The sequence below is a fragment of the Myiozetetes cayanensis genome, unplaced genomic scaffold (assembly GCF_022539395.1).
Source record: "Myiozetetes cayanensis isolate MyiCay16 unplaced genomic scaffold, myiCay2020 scf1, whole genome shotgun sequence".
Classification (NCBI taxonomy): domain Eukaryota; kingdom Metazoa; phylum Chordata; class Aves; order Passeriformes; family Tyrannidae; genus Myiozetetes; species Myiozetetes cayanensis.
Genome location: NW_026086604.1, coordinates 80,540,561 through 80,557,361, shown reverse-complemented (window position 1 = coordinate 80,557,361; position 16,801 = coordinate 80,540,561). Strand labels below are relative to the sequence as shown.

The following is a 16,801-nucleotide window of genomic DNA, read 5'->3' as shown; positions in this document are numbered from 1 at the left end:
AACAAGGTGCAGTACAGAAAATAACAGTCTAAAACATACCGTCGTGCTAGCTGCAAGAATACTAAGTGAAATCAGATACTGTGCAACCACTGTTTAATTTTGCAATTAAGTTTGATGCAATGCAAAGTACACCCTCCTGATGAGGTGATGCAAGAGTAGTAGCAAAACTGATTTAATTTGGAATATTTTCTAAGTACAAGGAGACAACACACCTGTTCTGCTTTTGCATTTTCACAGACGAAGGTTTCATAAAACATGGCAAACTCTGGAGCGTTGTCATTTACATCCAAAACCTTAATGAACACTGGAACACGGCTGCTTTGTTTTGGGTTGTCTGAAATGATAAACCCAGAATGAACAGAGATTTTATTTAGCCCAGCTTCCAGCTCAGTGCAGTAGAGGAAAAGGACAGACTTGTAGGCTCCTTGCCTTAATTCTCACTCACAGCACTCCACTTATATTCTGTTGATTTCTGGTGAATGCATTATGGGATGAATATAGTGTCATTACTCTAATTCTGTGTAAACTACATAGTTAAGACTACATAGGAGTCCAGGATTTACAAATTCCTTTGAACATTCCAAGTATGATTATGAATTTATTTGTGATATATATAATACTGGACCTAAATTAAATCTATTTATTAGCCCACAGACAGAGTTTGGTGGCAACAAAGTCTCTAGAACAGATCCCATTCCTTAGCTCTGAAACAGGATATTGAAGAGTCATGAAGATAGAACTGAGTGGGTTTTTTTCCTCTCTACTTGTTAAATATAATGTTCTGTCCCCACAAATCTTGTGACACAGTTCCTTAAGCTACCATGATTATCATTATGTTATAGAAATAGCAACTGCAGCTGTGATCACAGATGTTTTCTAATCTGCTATGAATTGGTTTGGTTGGTGTTCTAGAGTAAAACTAAAATGTATTGGCTGAAGAACATAAGCCCTATATAGAATCTGCAGATCCCCATATGTAAACAATTTTTTTTTCCTGTAAGAACTGTATTGTGAGACTGAATTTCACAAGGATATTCCTGAGTATAAAATACTGATGAAAATATTGTCATCTTTCTAGATAAAAATGAAAACATCTGGAAATGCACCATATGTCTATGAGGGAAAGAGTGTGATTAAAATTAGTTTCATTTAAAATAAATACCTTCTCCCTCTCTTACATGAGGGCTCACACTGAATTTTGTTATGTTGATTTCCTACCCACGTTAAAATAGTTTATTGATGCATTTTAACCTATGATTCAATGAAAAAATTCCACAATAAAACATAGCAGATCTAAGACTCTATATGCTTCTACAAGCATTCATTAAAGTAGCTTGTTGACTTTATTATTATATTTATTCATTATAGTAGCTTGTTGGCTTTTAATAAAAGTCCTATAACTGTGTTTATCATAGTTTTATAAATTTGAAAATGCTTTCTCCAAAATTGGCACTGTGTATTTCTATTACAGAGCTCAGTCACTGGGACAAAATAATGCTCCACAGTCCTACTGAAGTTAGTATGATTCCATTAGGCATAAACCACTTTCTAACATGAACCACTGGGCTAAATTCATTCAATGTATAAAATAACAGCTTATGTATAATATAGACTAGGCTGAATTCTATGCTAAAATACATCAATAGAAATAGTGATCTTTTTGTGATAGACAGAAATCAAAGGTATTCATTTGAAGTCACAGGACTATTGGCAAGACTATTTCATAAGGGCATACTTTTCTAACAAATACGTTCAAATGTATTGGCCAATGTGTTTCTTCTCCTCTCAAGAGATACAATTGTTTTCTCTCCTGCTTTTTGAACCATGAACTACATATTTTCATTTTATTTCTAGGTCTTAAGGTTATCACAATTTAAAACGATACTGGAATAAATAGGAGCTTCATAAAAACTCTATGCTCTATGAACATCAGCTTTCTTTTCTGATTTAAAGGAAATGTCAGTTTAAAGATGTCTTCAAGTCTTTTTTCATTTTTCTTTTTGTCATCATCTTTCAAATTATTTGTGCAGGTTAATTGATGTAGGTTAATTTGTTTGCATTATCCTTTAATTACTTCTGGGCTCCATCTCCAAAAAAAACTCCATAGACTCCACAAACTGCTTAAATCTATTTCTCTTTATAGAGATATGATTTCTGTTGAGCCAGCAACCAAACTGTTAAAGTGGGTTTTTTCAGAATACAGCCTCAAAATCCTGCCAATGTTTGATTTACCCTTAAATGTTAAGTAATGAATATTTAAAAATACTCTGGGAATTCTCTCTGGTAGATCAGCTGTAATTCTGCAGCTGTGACTCAGTAGACATGTGTACTGAGTTTTAATGCCAATTTGCCTTCTGACTATGGCAGATGTACTGACCCGGTGCTTCACCAACTATTTGTTTGCAGCAGTCGCAGCACGACTGATTCTCTGGGCTGCTGAGCAATTGCAGCTCATACTGGTGAAAAAGAATATTTAGAAATGGAGCAGTCTGCACTTACTGACAACTTTAGACCAAGGAAAAACAATTTCTGTATCTTTTTTTTTTTAACCATAAAATGAAATCAAAAACAGTCATCGCTGAAAGGTGTTTCTCCTTATGACTTTATAATTTATTTTTTTCCCCCAGATCCAAGGGAGTATCTACCCATCTGAATGTGCATCCTGCCTGCAACTTGACTAGATTTTTTTTTTTTTTTAATTACTTCACTGAAATATACCTGAAGTTTAACATGATAATATGCCACTGAGGCTAATCAGTGATTCTATGGAATTTAGTGGGATGGGACTTCAGGTAACCTTGCTAGAAATTACTGGATTTAGCTAGCTTAGGAACAATAAGCAGTGGTACTTTCAAGTCTAGTCTATTAAGACTAAAATTAGTCCTGGATCAGAAAAGCGGCTGCATTTCAACCAGCATAATTGTCTTTGGAAGACATCTACCCTAGTTTTGCCCAGTTTGATCCAGGCTTAGTAAAGCACACCCTAGGAAATATTGCAGCCTGGAATGATTCAGACTAAAGAGAAATGGGAATTAAGACAGAAGCCAGTGTCAGACACAGGATGTTTAATTGAGAGTGTTTGGCCCAGTTTGTTTGTGCTCAGGGGAGAAAGCAAGGAACTAAGTGAGATTTTGTATGGATGTTAAGTTGGTTTTCAGATACTATACAATTTTCTATACTGTAGACTATTTCAGCCCTGTTGGGATCAGTGCAAGTGTGCTTCCTAATTATTGTTATTCTTTCCTTTTTCGGTGTTTGATTTTTCCCCTCTTCCTCTACCCAGGGGCTGCCTGTCGTGTACGACTCTTGACCCTGGATCACTCCTTCAAGGACATAATAGAAACACAAACACCTGACTAACAGTCAGCATTTGGTGTGCTGAAACCCCATACCTAGAACTAAAAGGCACTAAATCCTAAACTAAGTGACAGACTGATTTGTAACCACAGCTTGTAATTTCAAAAGGATGCACAAGAAGTCAAAAGTAGAAATCCTTAAAACTGATTAAGATCTGGGCACCTAGCTCAGCCCAGCCACCTTAGCCTTACTTGAAAACATCCAGTCTGGATGAGACTGAATTTAGCAAAGGAATGTAGTATGGCTTTAAACCATCTTGTATGCTACATGCCAGTTTTTGATTTCAACAACCATTCTCAAAAATGGCTATTAATGATTAGAAAACACAGAACTGTCTTCTTTCTTTCCTGCTCAGCTAAGTTACCTCTTCGTGAACTGTGTCCCTAGTAAACATAAAACTGCCGACAAGCTCTTGCAGAGATTCTGCTTCTTCATTAGTATTGAGTGGAGTATCCATATAACCTGACATCTGTCCAACTGTGCTTTCCACACACTCAGCGAGAAGGCTAAATTCATTACATCAGGGACAGGAGTTGTATTTAGGTTTAACTTACTGATCTCTGCTGCTATTACTGTAATATTGTGCCACAGCAGTGTTTCCCGGTCAAGAGGTTTTGAAGTGAATATCGAACCATTTCCTGAATTGATGTTGAATATTCTGTCCATATCAGTGTGGCGATCTACAGAGTATCTGCAAATACAGAGACAGGGGTTAGGGGAATGCTTTCCTTTTAATTTCTATGCTCTTAAACCATTTTCTAAGACTAGACATCAAACATCTAGTAAATGGGGTTTCCTTTTGTTTTCAGCATAGGCTTCAGAGTCTTTATGTATTCACACAAAGAGCTAATTCTGAGCTACTGGATAATGACACATTGGAGGTTTGATTTAGAAGGTGGAGTATCGTCAGTGAATAAATGAATTGCTGCAGAATTTACATACCTCTGAGAATCATCAAAGCTTTGTTTTTAGTGAGAAATGTGAAGTCTGTGTCCTGAAAGATATGAAGTTTATTTTAAGGCTGAGTTTGCTTTCCCTTTATAAAACTCTCTTTTTATGGTTTGATATCTCAACTGTTCCCAATTATTTCTGATATAAAATTTGACGTCTGGGGTGCATTTCTGCCTTTCACTTCCCAGCATTTAAAAAGGCTGCTCCCCCCAACCAAGTCAGCATGGAATAGAGATTCATTATTCCACAGTACATATCACACAAAGGTTTGCTGTAACTCATTAAAACTAACATTCTCAGCCATGCTTGATGGTATCTAGATGTGAAAATGAATGCTAACAAGCTCTGGGGGAGCTCAGAGTCTAAATACAGATTCAAATTTTCAATCTGATCTTTTGCTTTTTCTGCTGAACTGAACGAATCCAAGTTTAAAAGCTGAACTCTCCAGTTCCCAGGAGAGGGTGCTACCACCTTGATCCAAATGCGGTGACTTGGTTTCATCTCTCATGAAGGGAAAATTCTTGCATAAATTATGTTTTAACAGAAATATGTCTCTGATGCTGCCAAAGCAAGAATGCAATTGCATTATTCTGCTCTTGTTTTAAGCCCAATTGTGTGCTCATGTACAATCCAGGACAGAGCCTTAGGACACCCAGTGTGTACCCTTGGTCTCCTTGCAGGCCATGTCAATGGAGACAAAGGCAGCTACTGCTGTCCCTTGTGCCCAGACTAGGATAATGATAATGGCTGAGCTGGTAAGTCAGATGAAAACTGGGCCAGGAAAATGACTGGCAGAGTGTACTGCCACTACAGAACTGAGGGGAATGCAGAAGCTGAAGAAAAATTTTTGTTCCCTCTCTGCCCTAGGAGCAGCTACAAGACATGTCCTTTATTCTGCACGGATTTCCTACTGCCTGTACAGTGTCCCTTAAATTCTGAGAAAGACCTTGCATGGACAAGGGAGGGAATAGAAGAATCTAGTTGAGACATGATTCTGACAGAAGTTTAAAATTAACTGACTGGCTAATTATCTTGTAACTGAATTTTTTTTTCTTCCTTGCACATAAAAAAATGGGATATAATGTCCACAGTAGATTAGACAAGCCTTACTCCAAAATAAGAATTTAAGTGTAGCCTACCTTGCTAGACAAAACAATAGAAAATATTAACTATTTGCACTAAACTGTTTTTCCATATTAAATTCCTATGGAATGAACCAAATGACATTTAAAGGTACTAGGACTAGTAAGCTAACTTTTTTTGGTAGAACTTGCACAAGCACATCTTGCTAGTGTTTCAGGAGTTCAGATTTAATTTTCATTCACTGCTGTCACTCTACTGACAATATTGCAATTTTGGCTGCATGAAGTCAGCTGTGGTGTCACTAACCTAGTTTCTTTATGCAGCACTGTAATGCTGCATACCTCAGCTTGAAAAGTGTTGCTTTGTCCAAATCTAAATAGCAGATGTGAATGTGTTGACTTGGCTGAAATGTTTGATGGAAACACATTTATACAAACTTGTCTGGCTAGTTTATATTTTTACAAAGTAAGTATTTGATATGGTAAACATTTCATTTTAACTTTCATTCACTCAGGCTTTGTATGATATTATGTTGGTATTTCATGAATTCAATTATTTTTCAGATATTCTGTAGCTCATTTCCATATCTTTCAGCTGAAATACTTTCTTATTTCCATTTTGCAGTAAATCTACATTTTCCATTCTTCTTCGAAATGAGGTATCAGGATTTTCCATAGATTAGCTTTCCACTCAACTGTAATAGTATGTTTCAGGCTCTTATTCAGCAAGATATTTAAATAAGCAACTAGCTTTAGGCATGAGTTGTCCACTCACTGGGGTTTTTTTCTTCAATTTTACTTTCACTCCTGCTTTATATTTTGAATGAACTTGAAATATCTTACTGTCTTAGCACATTTTAATGTCTTAGTGTATTGTGATCACTATCTTCCCTTTGTAGGATTTCCCAAATTCTAGGATTACCAGAGCTGTAACACTGAGGACTTCTTTTTCAAGATATTAAGAATTTTAAAATGTAAGTATTTGTAAAGCCATACGTATATTCAGTCATTTCTACAGTGGAAACTTAAAACTCATAAAAAAAAAAAAACTCACCGGAGAACAGTTTCTTAATGAAATGTTAATTTTATTTCTTCATATCCCAAAGAAAATACATACAAGGTCAATGCAGTTAAAGTATATTCCAATTATACCATTAAATCTGGTCTAGAAGGATGATTTTAATAAGCTAGACTGTCACTTCTGTTTCTCAGTTTGCATAATCCAGTCTCTTTTGATCAAGACTCTTAATTATGTTGAATTGGTGGGGATTCTGACTTATGGATCATAACCTAGTAAGAATTAAGAAGATAACATCAAACTCATTTTTACATTTATTTAATGAAATTACTCATGTGTATTTGTCAGATTCCAGGATTTCATCTCTTTCAAACTTTGAGGAATTGACAAGCTAGGAAGTTAAAAGGTATCTATGCAGATTACAGTCTCTCCTTTTACATAACAGGAAGAAGGTAAGGGCGAAAGAGAGAATCTAACACATGCAAATATGTTGTCAGTAAAATACACAAACAAAATTAAGCCTTACATTTGTTTGCAGATCATTTTCATCTGGGATACTTTAGTAAATCAAATCACAGCAGGAAGACAGTTCCAGTGACTGATGAACTTCATTATGCCTCTGAGGAGTTACTATAGCAAAAAAACTCAACTAGCAATTTAAAAAGATCTGATGTACAATATTGCAGTGCCAGTTTCAGCATTTTTTTTTCAGTATGCAGTGGTTTATATTATTTCTGTGTAGATAAAACAGAAGCAGAATGCAACCCTTTTTTTTTTATAACACATCTGGACAGTGGAGTGTTACTCAGGACTGTGTTAGTGGCACTACACATAGATGCATATTCAAATATAGCTGATGTATTTTTGTATTTTCTCAACTTTTTTTTTTTCCACATTTTCACAGCAAAACTTAATTTATAAGAGATAGACTGATGAAATTTAGCTCTACCAATATAGAGGTCAGGAATGATTATGCAGTCTTAGAACCAGGGCAGATACCTGCTTCATATTTTGCTATTGCTTCATTGTCTTCTGATGTTCAGCAGCTTGCTGTCTAATGTAACCACAAGTCAGAAAGATTTGTGGGTCAGGAAGGGATGTGTGTGTGAATTTTTCATAATGCATTTTCATAATGATATTGTGAAGGTTTCCTTTAATGGAAGATCAAAGGGGCTTTCATCTAACAGAGTTAGGGCTCAGTTTGTTTAGGAAGAGAAATCTTCACTTGAGTAGAGGAGAAAATGGAAGGTTTTCATTGTAATATCAAGTGTCTAAAGATTTTATTTTTAACCGTCACGAAAAATTGACAAGCAAGTGACAAGACATATATATACAGTCTAATTGCATCTCACCCGAAGCTCAGAGTGAAAATTGGATTTAGTATCTCTATTGCATGATAGAAAAAAAAAATTACCTTGTCAAAAAGATGCAGATGCAACCCATGCCCCTAAATTCTAGTAGATACCCAAGATATTAGCACCATAAAATTACATTTATTGCAAGTTAACATCTCTCAGGCTACTGCTCTCTTCTGATTTCCTTCCCCTCTTACTGATTTTCATGTTTCTTCTTTCTGTGTTTATTTCTATCACTCTAACCTCTTCCATAATTTTTATTTTACTTTTCCTTGCACTTTACTGTTGCATGCTATTGAAGAAAAAAGAAAACAAGATTTCTGCTGCACTGCATCAGTTTTGACACTTTTGCTAAATTTTGCTCAATAACCGTCTGATACTTTAATATGCAAAGTATTATATATACTGTATTAAAGAACTGCCCTTTGAAAGTTAGATAAGTTTTAGTACACACATTCAATTAATAGCAAAAAGCTGGTAGGCAGTACTCAACAATGAACAGCATAATCCCTATCCACTGTAAATCACTTATAATTAGGAGCTGGCACTGGTGTGAAATGCAAATGGTTGTAGTTATCACCACAGGGAAGCAGGGGAGCACTCCCCTTACTCTCCAGTGCCATTACATATAAAAAAGCAGGTTCCTATGAAGTCTGCAAGGGGCCTAGGTGTCACCCCAAACAATTTTTCATCTTCATGCTAGCATGCCCATGAAAACATGCTATAGAAGTTGTTTATTCTGTCCCTGGGCTTCACCAAAGTCTGCAAAACATTATGCTACTCTGTAAGCGACTATGCTCTGCTGGCCCAGAACACCATATCATTGTTGCATGTCACGATATAAATGAAAGAAAGCCTTAATTAAACTTAGAAGGCTTAGTCTTGAGCAAGAATTCATGTGTAGGGCATGCCATGCAAACTGAAGATAATGAGAGTTTCTGCAGAAACATTTTAGATTTAGCTCCTCCATCTAGGAAATTAAGATTATAATATTTACCCCCTCACAAGATGAGCTAAGAGCTTAAAATGTACTCATGCCTCTTAAGTATAGTAAGATATCTTGATGAAAGATAGTTGTTTGCAGAAGTGGACTGGATTTTTATTAAACCTGCATTGTTCTATTTTGATCTAAAGATGACTATTGCATTTCCAAGGTGCCCAACCAGAGACATGATGAAAATTGACCTGAATTTAATATTGCTGTACTACTACTCATTTCCTCCTCTCACTGCCTTGTCAGTAGCAATGAACATTAAATAAAGCACACATTTATTTAAAAGTTCTTTTATACTCTATCCAATATGAACTTAAGTATTCCAGCATATACTGAAACAATGTACCACTTAATTTATGAAAAAATTAAGGCTTAGGTTTAGCTACTCCAGTCTCAACATTTCCTCCACCACCTTTAAGACTAGTTTATTGATTCATGGCAAGTGTGATTTACAAAGTTCATGAGACTGACTCTTTATCTCATTAGCCTTACACTGATACAGGTGAGATCAGAGCCTTTGTGTGCACATGAACTGACTTTGAGGCATTTCTACTTGCAGTTTAGAGGAGATAGCTGACCTCTGCTAAGCAGGTCTGGATAGACGGAAGAAGAAAAGGCTGCTGAATCACCCCCCTGTCACATAGCCAAGAGGATGCACTGCACTGCACTGGAAAAAGTTAGTGCTCTTTTTTGCAGTAAATTCTTTCATGGTAGAAATAAAGACAGACATTAGTTACTGAAGAGATCAGGATGTAATTCCAGATGCAAAGGCCATGCAAACACAATCACACATAACGACATATGCTCAAGCGTGAGAGATTATTTACCATCTACAACACTCCATATTTAAGCATGCCCTACAATTCACATTGTTAGAAGTTATTTTTTTCTTTGTGTGTGCTGACATGATAGATGCAAAATTAACACTGTAAAAAATTTATGGACAAGCTGAAATTGGATATGCTTACTTCACAGGGTTCCTGGCAGCATCTGGATCCTGAGCAGTTACTGTTCCTATTACACTGTTTATTGGAACGTCTTCTTTCACTTCCATTATGTATGCTGGTCTGCTGAACACAGGGGGTTCATCTACATCCTCCACCTGAATTCTGACTGTAGCTGAGTCCTTGAATGGTCCCAAGTACAGGAATCGAGGGTCCACGTGAGTATTGGCAGCTTCCACTTTGAGAATATACAAGTTTTTATTTTCAAAATCCAATGCCTTGCAAGGAAAAAAAAAAAAAGGTGTAAGAAGTCTGTGGGGATTGCTGTGGCTTGCAGCCAGATGAGCCAAATGAATGGTGGGAAGTCATGGAGAGGCTTGAGCTAGAAAACAAGAGCCTGAACTGGAATTAAAATGTCAGCAGAAATGAAAAAGAAAGGGCTCTATGCCACTGATGATATACTAAGAAAAAACCACTTTTTCAAGGAATTCTAGGCCTGGAACTCCTAAACACCAATTAGTCTTTTCTTCTCAAATAGCATTAACTTGCCTGTTATTCTGTCATTTTTGGCATTTTGATGATTTCTTGTCTATTCCTTGCCTATAAGCACCACACACTAAAGGAGGGAAGATTTTCTAGGTATTGCTTGTTTAGATATTGGCATTCCATCACTGAAATGAAACTGTGACATCTAGTGTCTGGATATCCAGGACCACCCATCAAGTCAAACATGATTTATGATCGGCTATGACTATATCACACTGTTAAATGTATGAAGCAGCAGCATTTAGCAACTCTTTGCCACTGTACTTGGAAAAATGTGGAGAGGGAGCAGTCACCCCTATCCACTGTAAAAATGCCCATGTAAAAATGTAAAAAATTTTTCCATTGCATTGTAGAGGATTCACAGCTTCTGTCAGCAACAGACAGAAATGCAAATGGAGTTAGACTGATATCATAATCAGACCCTGGAAGGCATCTCCTAAAAAACAAGTAATGACAGGTGTCGTACTGATATCAACAAGCAAGTGCATCTTTGGAAAATCTACACAATGTCTATCTAGTGATGACTGAACCTGAACTGATGAAGGATGATATCTGTAACCTTATCAAGTTTGCCTGATAACCCACTGTAAACAATATTTCTCAAACCTTTTCTGACAGCCAGTGTGCAATCTAGTAGATGATGTCCACTATGATCTAGCAAGGCACTGTGATTTTTTTTTCTAAAGCAGGCTGATAGATTTATTAATTACATTTGTACAAAATGTGAGTCAAAAGAAACTTGTCTGTGTACTGTAATATATTATAGGTACACAATTCAAATCCTCTGATAATGCAAATAGGCAATGTGATATTGATTCTTTCTGTGTTCTTAACACAGCACCTTCTGCTAAGTGAGCAAATCCTGTAAGCATCACAGGGAGAAAATCACAGCTGGATGGTGGTGCTTCCTTGAATTTTTCTGTGGATACGTTCTGGCTGTATAATTTTTTTCTCAGTCCCACCTGACTCCTTAGCTTATTTACTCTCTCAGCTCCTTCAAAGTATGTGCACTGGGGATTAGTCAAGGAAACATAACAGGAAGGATACCAATTGCTCTTATAAAAGAAACTTTACATTGGTAATGTAGACATTCCTAACAGACAGCATTCAAATTAAACAAAAATCACGTTTGCACTAAAAATGAAAAATGAGTATCTGCTAGAAAAAGTTTTGACTGGTATTTCAGAGGCTGGGATAAAGTGTGTAAAGATATTTACCTTTTTCACAGTTATAATTCCTTCCTGTGTGTCCTTGTCTGTGGTAATTCCAAACATGTCATATCCGTCCCCCTCAGTGATGCTGTATTCAATCTCTGCATTTTCATCCACGTCAGCATCATTGGCTTTTATCCTGCCAACTGGTGAGTCTAATGGCATAGACTCGGGAACTCTGAATTGATATGTGCCTACAGCAGACAGAGCAGGAAATTTTGTTAGTCAGTCTCATGGTACTTTGGACACCATCTCTCAGCCCTCTGTCCATGCTGGGCATGCACAGGTGAGTTAGTGAGTCATTGTGTCTTCAGGCCTTCCTGGGGCAAAAGCCTTCACCTTTTGCCATACTTTCATGTGGATAAAACTAACTTCTTTCTCTATCTGTTTTCTAATATGGAGGATGGGCATTTTGCTTTGCTAGAAACATGTAACTTAAGCAACATATGTCCCTTTCATGACATTCTCATGGTCTCTGTGGGCCATATCAGAACTGTAAATGAAAAATGTCCTGAGGCCAAAGGACAAATATTAAGAACTGTCAGAGGCCAATGCAGTTTAGTAACAGTAAAGCTGAATTCAGCTCAAATGCCTATTAAAATGTGCTATGTTGAATTTTCGTCTGAAAAAAAAAGTCTACTTGTGGAATGTCAGCATTATGAAGCTGTATCTTTGGGTTTTATATTGAAGACATTTATGTCCAGAGAGGTATAATTAACTTACTGGGGTTAGAGTGCTATATTTCTTCTTAAGTTGCTCTAATTTAAATGGAAACTCTTTGCCCACAGCTAAGAACAGAGTATGAACTTAAATGACAAGTTGCTTCCAATAACTTTCCCAGTGACTTAACTGCCAAAGCTTGCTGATTTGTCTGATAGGATCTGCAATTATTTTCTGTAACAGCTGCTCTTGACTTTGACACACACTGACACTGTGATACACACACATCATACAGAGAGCAGTGGTTAGAAAGTGCAAAACAAGAAGAAAGAGAGAGAAAAAAGGAAGGAAATAAAAACAGGGAAAGAGAAGTGGATGAAAGCTGAATCACTTTGAATTACTTATGGCCATGAATGGTCATTAACAGAAATTACTTTCTGGAAGAGCTTGCTCAACTGATTCCCATAAATATCACACAGATAAGTACCAAAGTATTTAAGATAGGGGAAGTAAAATAGGCAGAAATACCTGGTATATTTAGGTACATGCTTTTGTTTCCGTATGCAAAGAATATAAGAAAATCCATTGAAGCAAATGCTTTCTGGTTGTGAATATTTTTTACAGAATTGCTTTTAGGATATTTTTGCATAATTAAATAAACATGTTTCAAAACTTAAATATATTAGATTACAAGAGAAATCTTAAAATGTGATCAACCACAAGGTCCAAAAGAAATAATGGTGAACAAGAAATACAGATTATGTTGATCACAGCTCTTTAACAGGTAGAAAAAACGGAAGTTGTTTCTGCACAATAATTCACCTCTCAAACTCCCAACTGCAGCTGAAGTAAAAATATTAAATATCTGTTTCCCAGTTATTGCAATTGATCTTAGCATGCTGCTATTGCTTACTTATGCGCTCTTTTTTGCCTTCCTAAAGAAAGTTTGATATTCAGTAAATCCACAATAGAAGAAACAATATCTAAGGTGAACAAAAACCAAAACAAGAACAATTTTTGTCCATGTTAATATTACAGCACAGAATGTAAATTTTCCATACTCTGGGGGAAGCGAGGTGGGTTGTCGTTTACATCAGTCAATGTGATGTTCACGGTGGTGGTTCCCGACAATCCGCCCATCTGGCCTCCCATGTCTTTAGCCTGGATGACCACTTGGTATTGCTCTCTATTTTCACGGTCCATGTTTAGCAAAGCAGTTTTAATAATGCCTGAAAATATAAAAATTAAAGAGTAGGGATTCACACATAAGGTACTGACTTTGATGGAAATTCTTATTAAAAAGCCCTACATCTAAAAAACAAAACAATCTCTTCATAATAAGTAAACTTTGCCCAGTACAAATATTTACTGTTATGAGATGGTTCATTAAATTACAGACTTGTCATGTCACATCTTAGGCTACTGCCTACGTGACAGACATAGTATTAGTGGCATCCCCAGAAAGATGTTCCACTTATTTGTGAGCCATTTATTTTACATAAATATTTACCCTCTTTCAGTTCCATGCTAGAGTCTCTCACTAAAGTGGAAAAAGACTCTTTATTCATTATAATGTGCTCCATCATTTCCCTCCAGTTTTTTATTTTGACAGATGTGGTTAAAAAAAAAAAATCTAATTTTAATAAGATACCATTAAAGAGTGCAACAACATTAAATGGAAGAAGAGAAATTAATTAAGAAAATTATGAGCATAAAAACATGCCTGTGTATATATTTTTATTTATACATGGATTAGAATGATTTGCCAGTCACTTCCTTCTTCAAAGGCACAAATATCAGTTATGAGGGTAATTCCTACTGAAATTCAATCATTCAGATTTACCATGAAGCAAAATGTTTGCTTTGTCACTGGATCTCTTAAGGTAAGAACTGACTCCTTTGTAAGCAAAAGGAGTGAAATTCAAGTACTGCAATCCATGACAAAACTCACAGTGACTTTGACAGAGACTTATTTCACTCTAGGAGTTCTGCAATTGATTTTCATGGCAGCAAGATCAAGACTGTGGTTTGCTTCGCTTCCCTTGCCCCATGCAAACCTTGTGCTAAAAGATTACTACTGGTGAACTCCCAGCTACCTTAATCTTCTTTTAACTCTACAAGAGCACATAGTGTACTGTCCAAGTCAGAATGAGTGCACCAGTGCAAAATCCTGGCTTGTATTATTAAAACCTTACGCTTGAAGAAAAGCTCCCTTTGATCTTGGCTCTCACTCCTTTCAGAATTGTGTACACTTTTTCACCTCAGATTTCAGTTTGAGACATACATAATCTCTCTCTCCTTTTCCCTGACTGAGTCTCTACAATTTATTTAAGATAGGAACCAATGCTAAAACGTGATTAATTGTCTGGGATGATCAATTGCTTTCCTGTAAGGATGCCGAGGAGAGTTGATTTCTCTAGCTTCCAGATACCTAACACAATGGATATTCCCAGTGAAGGAATTTTTGAGATCTCGTTTCTCTCTGGAAAATTTTGTTATAAGGCTTGTGAAGAGACCAGCTATGTAGTCAGAGAGTCAGTGGTACTGTAGATCCAGCCAGCTAGAATGCATGCACAGATTCTAAAGATGTTATTCAGACCATTAAAAATTCTAGTCACTGTCTGTAATTTAAACATCTTCCAAAAACAGAACTCAGAACTTTGGGATTCTATTTGTGATCCTCTAGTTTAGCGCAACAGTCAATTTTACCTCTTCTATCATTATTCTTAATTAAGATTTCTTTCATAAAATTAGCATTAAAGTGATATGTTGCAGATGTACAGAAATTATAATTACTTTAAACAAGTTTTGAAGAAGCAGAAGGACAAAAAAAACTCACCTGAACAAATCTTCAGTCTTAATTTAGCCATTATGAAGATCTATGAGGAATAAGCACTTTTTTCCACACCCACCTGTTCCTCGTTTTCATCTAAAAGCCAAGCTATTTGGTTTAATTTAAACATCTACAGCAGCCTCTGTACCCACTGCTTGTTAAAAATGATTGAAAACTGGTTCACATCCAGTACTAATTGTATTTATTAGACTTTGCTGGTAAGATTAAAATAACGTAGGTGTCATGTTTACAGATGTATCGCTCTATTAAGTTTGTCAGATTTTGCACTAAGATGTAATCTCTTTGAGTTTGGTTTTTTTTTCCTATTATATCCTAGCTTGGCTTAGCATGTCAGTTTGAATTACAGACATTGTCACAGTATGACAGATAAGGTCCCCTGACCTGTCTCAGATTCGACAGAGAAATATGGTTGTCCCTGGAGAATGCTGTAGACAACTTTAGCACTGTTCCCATATGTAGGATCATCAGCATCAGTGGCAGTGACCTGCACAACAAAGGTACCTGTAACGAAAAATTTAAGAAAATAAAAATTAATAGGGTTTTTTTTCATGGCTAAGACACTTATGACATAGAAAAAAAAACACAGTTGGGTCAGATTTGTGGAAGAAGGTGGAGATATTCTTATTTTACAGATACAGTCCCAAAATGATAGTTGTCTTATTCTCAACTCATTAAAACACACAGGTATTGACTGCATATATAGATCCTTCCTGGTGTTTCTTATGAAGGAAGCAGAAACGCACCCTTCTCCAGATACTTAAAGCATTCAGAATTTGAATCTAGGTCAAGAATATACTTTTGCAAATTTACTAACACTTGTAAGGTATTTGACATAGGAATGTAAATCTCTTTTTTCATGTGCCTTTGAGAGAAAGAAATGGTGTTGAATCCTAGGCAAAGTGTTACGAAACATAAAAATTTAGCTTAGATTTTGGCATTTAAAACCATTTGTGAATAAAGTATTCACTTCCCAATTTAAAATGTGAATACTAGGTTCTTGCTTCATCAGTTGTGGTTTCATCCATGTGACAAGTCCCATGAATGAGAGGAGAGAGTATGTCCCAAAGTCTTTATTTTCATATTGCCTGAGCTTTATTTTAAACTCATTCTTGATCATGAGTAATTAATGCTTCTCTCCCTGGACATTATTCCCAATTAGAAATGTGCTTCTTGCAATTCAACCATCCATTGCTCCTTGACAAAGAAATCAAACTGCCCTCCCTAAGAATCAGAGACAAAGAATCAAAACCTGTCAACTTCTCAGAAAAAGATCCCATCTTAAAATCATATTTCAAGGAAGTTATTTTCTTGATTGATTCTTACAGCTCAGTACATTTTAAATCAATAGAAAGATTTCAGTGGACTTTGAAAGAGTCTGGAGCTCTTTTCTTTTGCATGAAAAGAGCAACAAAGGTCATAGGAAATAATTGGCATATCTCAGAATCAGTGATGAGTTGACTTGAGTTACCGTTTTCACTCCTGAAATGTGTACAACACCTTCTGTACCTGCTCTTTTCCATTTTGTTTACTTTCCTAACTAAAGAAGGATTGCTGAACGAATCTAGGAGTGGTATTGACACAGGTGACCACGGATTACCATATTATTACACTGTTACTAAATCACGTTAACAAATCTTATTAAACTCTAAGGGTGTCATGTAACACAGCTCTCTTTAACTGAAGCTAAAGCAGAGGGTATTAACTTGCATTTTTTTGTAGTGCAACAGAGGGAGCATGTTTCACTCAGCTGACATCTCTGATACCAGCAAACCGGTGTCACTATCTTCCTGGAGTTAGATTTTTTTTTAAATGTCTAAGGTGCTTTTAAC

At 36.2% G+C, this 16,801-nt stretch overlaps 1 protein-coding gene across 4 annotated transcripts in view; it reads right to left on the bottom strand.

Annotated features, from left to right (window-relative positions):
* Window positions 1–16,801, bottom strand: part of LOC126637933 (cadherin-6) — a 108,436-nt gene that overhangs the window by 16,631 nt on the left and 75,004 nt on the right. For all 4 annotated transcript variants that reach the window (XM_050311494.1, XM_050311512.1, XM_050311502.1 and 1 more), the window contains exons 4-9: window positions 15,354–15,473; window positions 13,180–13,347; window positions 11,465–11,652; window positions 9,726–9,979; window positions 3,912–4,048; window positions 213–334 (exon numbers count right to left, since the gene is read on the bottom strand). In XM_050311494.1, the coding sequence (XP_050167451.1) occupies window positions 213–334; window positions 3,912–4,048; window positions 9,726–9,979; window positions 11,465–11,652; window positions 13,180–13,347; window positions 15,354–15,473 (989 nt within the window). The remainder of the gene's footprint in view (window positions 1–212; window positions 335–3,911; window positions 4,049–9,725; window positions 9,980–11,464; window positions 11,653–13,179; window positions 13,348–15,353; window positions 15,474–16,801) is intronic.